Raw genomic sequence first — 10,373 nt, forward strand, 5'->3', positions numbered from 1 at the left:
CTGTCCAACCTGAGCTGTCCCTCTAATGTCCTCATTCTTAATCCTGTCCATCCTTGTCACTCCCAATGAAAACATGTTAACCTGTCCATCACCACTGCAAACAAGAAAGGGCTCAGAGCTGATCCTTGATGCAATCCCACCTCCACTTTGAATGCCTTGGTCACGCCTACTGAACACCTTACTACTGTCTGACTGCCCTCATACATATCCTGAACCACTCTTACGTACTTCTCTGCCACCCCCGACTTCCTCACGCATTACCACACTTCCTCTCTCAGCACCCTATCATACGCTTTCTCTAAATCCACAAAGACGCAGTCAACTCCCTCTGGCCCTTCCTGTACTTTTCCATCAGCATTCTTCAAGCAAACATTGCATCTGTAGTACTCTTTCCTGGCATACGGCTTGCTGATCCCCACCTCTCCTCTTAACCTAGCTTCCACTACCCTTTCCCATAGCTTCATGCTGTGGCTGATCAACTTCATTTTTTATTTATGGTGTTAAACAGTCTCGTTAGGAACGCCACTGCCATCTCACCGAAACATTTCCATGCTTCCCCAGGTTTGTCAGCATTGCACTGCTGCCTTACAGCAAGAGGATCCTGGGTTCAATTCCCACCTGGGGCGCTGTTGGCACCGTGCTCTGACAGATTATCTCCCAAATAGGAGCCTTTCTGTGTGGAGTTTGCATGTGCTCACATGGGGTTTCCTCCGTCTAACCTTAGTAAGGACATGCTCCAATCACCAGCAACAGACACTTGATACCAGGCGGGTCAACAAATACTGCCCACTGCTCCTGGCTACACATAGTACATCTACCTTCCTTCTCTCCATCATGTCAGCCAGCTCTCTCTCCTTACCCTTCATCGTGCCAACATTCAAAGTTCCTACTCTCAACTCTACTCTCCTATCCTTCTTATATGATCCGTTCTTATATATGTTTTCTATGTGATCTGTTTTAGTATATGTTTTTTTATATGATCTGTTACATATAGAACATTGATCTACATTCTGTTCAATGGACAAAAGTTAAATGAGAGTTGAGTTCCATAATTTACACCAACATGACGTTTAAATGTGTGAAAATACAACAGGTTGTTTTTTGGGCTGTAATGCTGCCATCAAGTGGCCACGTGGGTCAACACACGACATTAAATAATGAGTATAATATTGAACACAAACGACCTTTTATATTATTAAGTGATTCGTATAAAGTAGGTTTTCTGTCTCTCAGTGATTGTTTGTAGTGTTTCCCCTTCAAACCGATCAAGTGGTAGCGCCCATTCAACCCCCCCGTTTCACGGATGAACGCGAACCAGACGTTTTGCTCCATGCGGCGTTCCATATTTCCGACACGTAATTTGTGTTTATGGCCTTCGATAGTTCCGACGCCTCCCGTTGGACTTGAACGCAGCATCAGGTTGACGTCATTCCGGTTTCCGGAATCATAATACAACCGCGGAAGTGACGTCACGATTTGTTTACGTTTTAGCTCGGTTCAGTTCGTTTAATTCAAGAATAAATGTTTTTCACATGGATGAAGTTATTGAAATTGATATGAATTATTGGTTGAAATAGCTCTCAAAACGAAGGTAAAGAAAAAGGAATGTGTGTATGTGTAACAGACCAGTTAGCTTAGCTGGATAGACCGTAACACTAGCTGAAGCTAACGGCTAACTCGCAGTTATTGTTATTATTATTATTATTATTATAATTATTATTATTGTTGTTGTTATTATTCTTATTCTTATTATTATAATTATTATTATTATTGTTATTATTATTATTATTATTGTTATTGTTGTTATTATTATTATTATAATTATTATAATTATTATTATTCGGGGTCCAGCTCCATATTGTTTTTGTTTGGATTTTTATTATTATTCTCCTTGACATTTTTTTGGGCTAAAAGTGTCTGGAATAGGACAACAGTTGCAGCTACAGACACAGTTGAGGTGTCGTTAGAACCACGACATCTCCGACATATGGTGGTTTAAGTTACATCCAAATCGTTCCACATATGGAGCAGGAATTAGTGAAAAAGCGAATCAATTTTACTGGAAGTAGCTGTATGTTCGTGCTTCACACGCCAAGGTTGTAAAACTGGTGAGTGAGTGAGATGAGTTTGTTGAGTAAGACGCTTTGTGACATCATCACCCAATTCATTATAAATGTGTAGGGTGTGGCTACGAATGTCCATTTACATCGAGCGAGTTGCGTAGTGTAGACTCCACACTGTGTGTGTGTGTGGGTGTGTCTCGTCTTAACTGTTTGATGTGGGCGTGGCGTTTGGTTTGATATTTGATCATTTTTCCCTTTTGGTAAATATAAACTCATTATGTACCGTGGAACCCGGTGCCGTGTATTTATTTTGCAGCATTGGATCCAGTCGTAACACAAAGTGTTAGGAGTGGAAAACAGTCCAAAACATATTCCCTGTTTGTGACCTCACACATGGAGTTGGGTTGCAGCTCCAGGGCAACGGGTCTGAATAGTGTCACTTTTATTTTAGTCCCAAATGTTAAAAAAGTTGATAAAATGTCTGTGAGGGACATGCAGTGTTGAACCCGTTTGAATGGAATTATTAATAATAACTAACTAACTAATAATAATAACTTACACACAGAGTGATTTCCTTCCACTGAGACACCGTGAGGCAGGACTCTGTGGACTACAGGAAGTAGACCAGGACCTGATAGGAAGTAGACCAGGACCTGATATGAAGTAGACCAGGACCTGACAGGAAGTAGACAGGGACCTGACAGGAAGTAGACAGGGACCTGACAGGAAGTAGACAGTGACCTGACACGAAGTAGACAGGGACCTGACAGGAAGTAGACAGGGACCTGACAGGAAGTAGACAGTGACCTGACACGAAGTAGACAGTGACCTGACAGGAAGTAGACAGGGACCTGACAGGAAGTAGACAGTGACCTGACACGAAGTAGACAGTGACCTGACACGAAGTAGACAGGGACCTGACAGGAAGTAGACAGGGACCTGATAGGAAGTAGACAGGGACCTGACAGGAAGTAGACAGTGACCTGACACGAAGTAGACAGGGACCTGACAGGAAGTAGACAGGGACCTGATAGGAAGTAGACAGGGACCTGACAGGAAGTAGACAGGGACCTGATAGGAAGTAGACAGGGACCTGACAGGAAGTAGACAGTGACCTGACAGGAAGTAGACAGTGACCTGACACGAAGTAGACAGGGACCTGACAGGAAGTAGGCTGGGACCTGACAAGAAGTAGACAGACACAGGATAAAGTCACAACACAACAAGTGGATCCTTGTATTAGTAATTCTGTGTCACCAGGACTCACCACATCATTATGTCAGTTGATGCTGTGTTCAGCGGAAACTGAACTCATTTGTTGATGTGATGCTGATGTAAAGAGGAGCGACAGCACAAACTTCAAAATTTGTAATTGGTGTTGATACTGAACCCTGTGTATTGCTGCCTGCAGCTATATTTATTATTATTATTATTATTATTATTATTATTATTATTATATGAATGGCCAAACAGCTTGTGATCCTCCACAACACCATTGTAGGTTTATTAGATTTGTTTACATTCTTTATTTCTAAAGGTTTCTCATTGTATGGAAGTGACTCAGCTTGTAGAGTCACAGCCACAAGGTGTCCGTCTGTCTGCCTGTTTCTCACTCCCTCCATCCAGAGTGATGGCGGCTAGCCTCCATGAGAGCATCATTGTGGCGAAGCAGGAACGCCACAAGAACCTGTTCCTGAACTACAGGAACCTGCAGCACTTCCCAGAGGAGCTGCTGAGGGACGGCGGCCTGCACTTCCTGGAGCGACTCTACATGAAGAGGAACTCTCTGACCACGCTGGTACACTGCTCCACAACACCTGCACAACACCTGCACAACACCTGCACGACACCTCCACGACACCTGCATGACACCTCCATGACACCTGCACGACACCTCCATGACACCTCTATGACACCTCCACGACACCTGCACGACACCTGCACGACACCTGCACGACACCTCCACGACACCTGCACGACACCTCCACGACACCTCCACGACACCTCCACGACACCTCCACAACACCTCCACGACACCTCCACGACACCTCCACAACACTTGCACAACATCTGCACAACACTTGCACAACACCTGCACAACACCTGCACAACACCTGGAGATTAATTTCTCCACGTTTCTCTCTCTCTCTCTCTCAGCCTGAAGACCTGGCTCAGAAGCTTCCTAATCTGATCGAGTTGTGAGTATTTCAAGTTGTGATTTATTAGTGTTGGTGTCCAGACGTTGATCCACACCGTGTCTGACCACAGGTCGATGTTTCTGCTGCAACATGTTCTTTCTGACACTGTTACAAGTGTTGTAGGTCCAGTTGGGACGTGGTAGTAGTGTAGTGGTAGTTCAGGTGGTAGTGTAGTGGTAGTGTAGTGGTAGTTCAGGTGGTAGTGTAGTGGTAGTTCAGGTGGGAGTGTAGTGGTAGTTTAGGTGGAAGTGTAGTGGTAGTTCAGGTGGTCGTGTAGTGGTAGTGTAGTGGTAGTTTAGGCGGTAGTGTAGTGGTAGTTCAGGCGGTAGTGTAGTAGTAGTTCAGGTGGTAGTGTAGTGGTAGTTTAGGTGGTAGTGTAGTAGCAATTCAGGTGGTAGTGTAATGGTAGTTCAGGTGGTAGTGTAGTGGTAGTGCAGGTGGTAGTGTAGTGGTAGTGTCGTGGTAGTGTAGTGGTAGTGTCGTGGTAGTTTAGGCGGTAGTGTAGTGGTAGTTCAGGCAGTACTGTAGTGGTCGTTCAGGTGGTAGTGTAGTGGTAGTTCAGGTGATAGTGTAGTGGTAGTTCAGGTGGGAGTGTAGTGGTAGTTTAGGTGGGAGTGTAGTGGTAGTTTAGGTGGAAGTGTAGTGGTAGTTCAGGTGGTAGTGTAGTGGTAGTGTAGTGGTAGTTTAGGCGGTAGTGTAGTGGTAGTTCAGGCGGTAGTGTAGTAGTAGTTCAGGTAGTAGTGTAGTGGTAGTTTAGGTGGTAGTGTAGTAGTAGTTCAGGTGGTAGTGTAATGGTAGTTCAGGTGGTAGTGTAGTGGTAGTGCAGGTGGTAGTGTAGTGGTAGTGTCGTGGTAGTTCAGGTGGTAGTGTAGTGGTAGTGCAGGTGGTAGTGTAGTGGTAGTTCAGGTGGTAGTGTAGTGGTAGTTCAGGTGGTAGTGTAGTGGTAGTTCAGGTGGTAGTGTAGTGGTTGTTCAGGTGGTAGTGTAGTGGTAGTTCAGGTGGTAGTGTAGTGGTAGTGCAGGTGGTAGTGTAGTGGTAGTTCAGGTAGTAGTGTAGTGGTAATGTCGTGGTAGTGTAGTGGTAGTGCAGGTGGTAGTGTAGTGGTAGTTCAGGCGGTAGTGTAGTGGTAGTGCAGGTGGTAGTGTAGTGGTAGTTCGGGTGGTAGTGTAGTGGGAGTGTAGTGGTTGTACAGGCGGTAGTGTAGTGGTAGTTCAGGCGGTAGTGTAGTGGTAGTTAAGGCGGTAGTGTAGTGAGAGCGTAGTGGTTGTTCAGGTGGTAGTGTAGTGGTAGTTCAGGCGGTAGTGTAGTGGTAGTTCAGGCGGTAGTGTAGTGGGGGCTTAGTGGTTGTTCAGGTGGTACTGTAGTGGTAGTTCAGGTGGTACTGTAGTGGTAGTTCAGGCGGTAGTGTAGTGGGGGCTTAGTGGTTGTTCAGGTGGTACTGTAGTGGTAGTTCAGGTGGTAGTGTAGTGGGAGTGTAGTGGTTGTTCAGGTGGTAGTGTAGTGGTAGTTCAGGTGGTAGTGTAGTGGTAGTGTCGTGGTAGTTCAGGTGGTAGTGCAGGTGGTAGTGTAGTGGTAGTTCAGGTGGTAGTTCAGGTGGTAGTGTAGTGGTAGTTCAGGTGGTAGTGTAGTGGTAGTGTAGTGGTAGTTCAGGTGGTAGTGTAATGGTAGTTCAGGTGGTAGTGTAGTGGTAGTGCAGGTGGTAGTGTAGTGGTAGTTCAGGTAGTAGTGTAGTGGTAATGTCGTGGTAGTGTAGTGGTAGTGCAGGTGGTAGTGTAGTGGTAGTTCAGGTGGTAGTGTAGTGGTAGTTCAGGTGGTAGTGTAGTGGTAGTTCAGGTGGTAGTGTAGTGGTAGTTCGGGTGGTAGTGTAGTGGGAGTGTAGTGTTTGTACAGGTGGTAGTGTAGTGATATTTCAGGTGGTAGTGTAGTGGTAGTTCAGGCGGTAGTTTAGTGGTAGTTCAGGCGGTAGTGTAGTGGTAGTTCAGGCGGTAGTGTAGTGGTAGTTCAGGCGGTAGTGTAGTGGTAGTTCAGGCGGTAGTGTAGTGAGAGCGTAGTGGTTGTTCAGGTGGTAGTGTAGTGGTAGTTCAGGTGGTAGTGTAGTGGTAGTTCAGGCGGTAGTGTAGTGGTAGTTCAGGCTGTAGTGTAGTGGGAGCTTAGTGGTTGTTCAGGTGGTAGTGTAGTGGTAGTGTAGTGGTAGTTCAGGCGGTAGTGTGGCGGTAGTGTAGTGGTAGTTCAGGCGGTAGTCTAGTGGGAGTGTAGTGGTTATTCAGGTGGTAGTGTAGTGGTAGTTCAGGCGGTAGTGTAGTGGGAGTGTAGTGGTTGTTCAGGTGGTAGTGTAGTGGTAGTTCAGGTGGTAGTGTAGTAGTAATGTAGTGGTAGTGTAGTGGTTGTTCAGGTGATACTGTAGTGGTAGTTCAGGCGGTAGTGTAGTGGTAGTTCAGGCGGTAGTGTAGTGGGAGTGTAGTGGTAGTTCAGGTGGTAGTGTAGTGGTAGTTCAGGTGGTAGTGTAGTAGTAGTTCAGGTGGTAGTGTAGTGGTAGTTCAGGCGGTAGTGTAGTGGTAGTTCAGGCGGTAGTGTAGTGGGAGTGTAGTGGTAGTTCAGGTGGTAGTGTAGTGGTAGTTCAGGTGGTAGTGTAGTGGTAGTTCAGGTGGTAGTGTAGTCGTAATGTAGTGGTAGTGTAGTCATAGATCAGGTGGCCGTGTAGTGGTGGTGTTGTGGTAGTTTAGGTGCTAATGTAGTGGTAGTGTAGTGGTAGTTCAGACTGCAGTACTCAGTGTGTGACAGTGGCAGAGTAACATGTGTGTTGTTCCAGGTACCTGCACTCCAACAACATGGTGATGGTTCCTGAAGGTGAGGGGTGGGCAGGGTCTATCCATATATGGACATTTATATATAAAGGATTAGTACAATTTGACCTAGTACACAGATATTACACTTCATTTATGAATTTAATTTAGTTCCAATCAAAGTATTGATTTGACAGTGGATTAAAAAATGTAAAAGATGAGAGTATATATGTACTGTTTGTACTCTGTGTACTGTGCACTGTGTACTGTGTGTTCTGTGTACTCCTGCAGCCCTGTGCCAGCTGAGCCGGCTCCGTTCTTTGGATCTGAGCCACAACTCGCTGCAGATCCTGGTTCCTCAGATCGGTCGACTGAGACGCCTCAGACAGCTGCACCTGTCTCACAACCTGCTGGAGAGCCTTCCCCCAGGTCTGCCTGCCTGTCTGTCTGTCTGTCTGTCTCTCAACAGAGCTTGTGGTGACCTCCTCCCTGTCTTGCTGTCTCTCCTCCTGTCTGTCTCTCAGAACTGGGGGACCTGCAGGAGCTCCAGGTGCTGGATGTGTCTCTGAACCGTCTGCGGTGTCTCCCAGAGCATCTCCAGAGGTGTCTTTCTCTCCAGTGTCTCAGCGCAGACAGGAACCGTCTCACTGCTCTGCCGCGGCAGCTCTGTCTTCTGGAGCGGCTCAGCGAGTTGTCCGTGGCTGCCAACCGTCTGTCCTCCCTGCCCCTAGGTCAGTGCTGCTCTGGGTCGGTGCAGTTAAGTCCTTCTGTGTTTTTAACTGTGGTTCATTTTGTAGATCTGGGTCGCTCTGCGGAGCTGCAGTTTGTCTACGTGGATGGTAACGTGGACCTGAAGGGAATCCCCTCCTCCCTGTACCACAAGGTGCTGGGCTGCCAGGGGTAAGGAGGCTGTGCCGGGAGGCCCATAGTGGGAGGCCTGTAGTGAGGGGCCCTAGTGGGAGGCCTGTGCTGGACTGGTGGTATAGTTAAGGATTATCATTGTGTGTGTATAATGGGGTACTGCTAACATGCTAACATGCTAACACTAAGCTGTGTGGCTCCAGGTGCGGCACCTCGGACTCGCTGCCCGTCGGGCTCTGCATGGCACCTCCTGCTGGCGGAGGGCCAGTCCCGCTGCCCCCAGAGGTAAAGCTGCTCGGCTCTGAGTCGGACCACGTGGTCCCTCTGGAGGAGCTCGCCATGAGGGCCCTGCATAGGAAGCACCTAAGAGAGCCAGACGGTCGGTCTGTCTGTCTCTGTTTGTCTGTCTGTCTGTCTGTCTGGTGGGATTTTTTTACTGTGGGAATCTCTCTCCTCCAGACCTCCTCGTGCTCCCTCCTTCTCTCCTGGATCTCGTCCTCCTTCCTCTTGGTCACTGTCACCTGTGCAGCGAGCCGCTCTTCACCTCCGTCTTTCCCAAGCTCTTCCCCCTGAGGGACACCGTCCTGGCTGGGCTATACCGCAGGTCTGCAGCTACACCCGACAGCGCCCCAACACCACCCTAACCCTAATCTTACACTGCGTGACACCGCCGTAACAACACCCGCAACCTAACCCCTCTCTCTCACCCCATCCCCCTCCAGGAGTACAGTCAGTTTTGTAGCGTACTGCTGCTCCAGTCGCTGTTTGCGGTCGTTTCACCTCTAGGGATGACATCAGGCCACGCCCGACTGGCCACGCCCACTGACTGGCCACGCCCCCGGCCCTCTACAGCTGCTGATTGGCTCTCAGCTTTGATGCCCATGGTGTTGTTTTCAAAAGGCATCACTGAGAACGGAACTGAAATGAATTAGTGTTCTGTTGCTATGGAAACCTTGCTGGTTACCTGCGCTGTTGCTATGGAAACGTTTGTTTGGTTTCCCTAAAAGTGTGAATGTTCTGGTTTTACCCAGAAGCTACTTCCTGTTTCCTGGATCCACTTCCATCAGTTCATCAGCTTTGGTGTCTAAATGAATCTTTGTGTTTGTAACTTGATTCGCATCAAAGAATCATTAAATTACAATTATTCTAATTATATTTATTACAATGACTACAATTATTTGAATTATTATAATTATTACAATTACATAATTATTGGGCACACATTCTGAAAGAATCAAAATACAGCTAAAAGAGAAGTACGCGGAAAAGAACAAAGAGGTGAAGAGAAGTATAAAAGCAGACAAAAGGAAATGGATGGAGAACATCGCAAGTGAAACTGAAAGTGCTGCAAGAAAACAACATATGAAGACACAATACGGACTCACAAAGATACTGTGCAACGAAAGACCCAGACAGAGCACAGCAGTGCTGGACAAAGATGGCAACCTCATCAGCGGAAGAGATGCAATAAAGTCGAGATGGACAGAACACTTCAGGGAAGTCTTGAATAGAGCAGAACCAGCAAACCCAATAACCCAAGAGGACAAATGTGAATTCAACGACAGAATTGAAGAAAACATAACAACCGAACCAACACTAGGTGAAGTCAAAGAAGCAATAAAAAGGCTACCCGAATGGAAAAGCACCAGGAATTGACAACATCACAGCGGAATTATTAAAAGCGGATATAGAGTTCTCAGAAAAGAAAGTACATCAACTGTTGGGAAAAATATGGAAACATGAGAAGATCCCAACAAACTGGAAGAAAGAGCTTATCATCAAACTAGCAAAGAAAGGAAATCTTAAAGAATGCAAGAACACGAGAGGCATGACCCTACTGTCTGTAGTGGGAAAGGTATTTGGAAGGATCATTGTGGATCGCGTAAGAAAGGGAATTGACTGCAGGCTGAGAGAGGAGCAGGCAGGTTACAGGACAGCTAGGGGAACAACAGAGCAAGTCTTCATACTGTGAAACATCATTGAACAGGTTAATGAGGGGCAAGCAACACTATTCGTAGACTTCGAAAGGGCTTTTGACTCTGTACATCATAAAAGCCTGTGGATGATAATGAAGAAATACGGAATCCCAGAAAAGATTGTGAGAATGGTTAAAATGTTTTATGAAGACTTCCAGTGTGCAGTAGAAGACCAAGGAGAAATATGCAAGTGGTTCGACATAAAAACCGGCGTCAAACAAGGATGCAACATGTCCGGATTCTTGTTCTTGATTGTAATGGATTGGATAATGCGAAGAACAGTTAAAGAGAGAGAGAATGGAATTCGCTGGAAGCTAACATCAAAACTCGATGACCTGGACTTTACAGATGACGTAGCATTACTCTCCTCCACAAAACCGCATATACAGAGTAAAACAACACGAATGGACGAAGAAGCCAGGCGAGTAGGACTCAGGATCAATACACAAAAAACAAAAACAATGACGATTAACACAAGAAACCAGGAAAAAC

General features: G+C 46.5%; 1 protein-coding gene across 2 annotated transcripts; it reads left to right on the top strand.

The window, feature by feature from the left end:
* The first annotated feature begins 1,468 nt into the window (after positions 1 to 1,468).
* lrrc28 (leucine rich repeat containing 28) lies at positions 1,469 to 8,979 on the top strand. Of its 2 annotated transcripts, none has more exons than XM_079997862.1 (10): positions 1,469 to 1,591; positions 3,690 to 3,861; positions 4,221 to 4,261; positions 7,071 to 7,108; positions 7,336 to 7,473; positions 7,569 to 7,775; positions 7,842 to 7,944; positions 8,109 to 8,284; positions 8,365 to 8,509; positions 8,628 to 8,979. In XM_079997862.1, the coding sequence occupies exons 2-10, from the start codon at positions 3,694 to 3,696 to the stop codon at positions 8,689 to 8,691; spliced, it is 1,080 nt and encodes a 359-aa protein (XP_079853988.1). In that variant the 5' UTR covers positions 1,469 to 1,591; positions 3,690 to 3,693; the 3' UTR covers positions 8,692 to 8,979. The 2 variants fall into 2 exon arrangements, with proteins under 2 accessions (XP_079853988.1, XP_079853989.1); XM_079997863.1 differs by having other exon boundaries at positions 8,109 to 8,190.
* Positions 8,980 to 10,373: the final 1,394 nt, after the last annotated feature.

The sequence above is a fragment of the Zeus faber genome, assembly GCF_960531495.2.
Source record: "Zeus faber genome assembly, chromosome: 3".
In the NCBI taxonomy this organism is placed as follows: domain Eukaryota; kingdom Metazoa; phylum Chordata; class Actinopteri; order Zeiformes; family Zeidae; genus Zeus; species Zeus faber.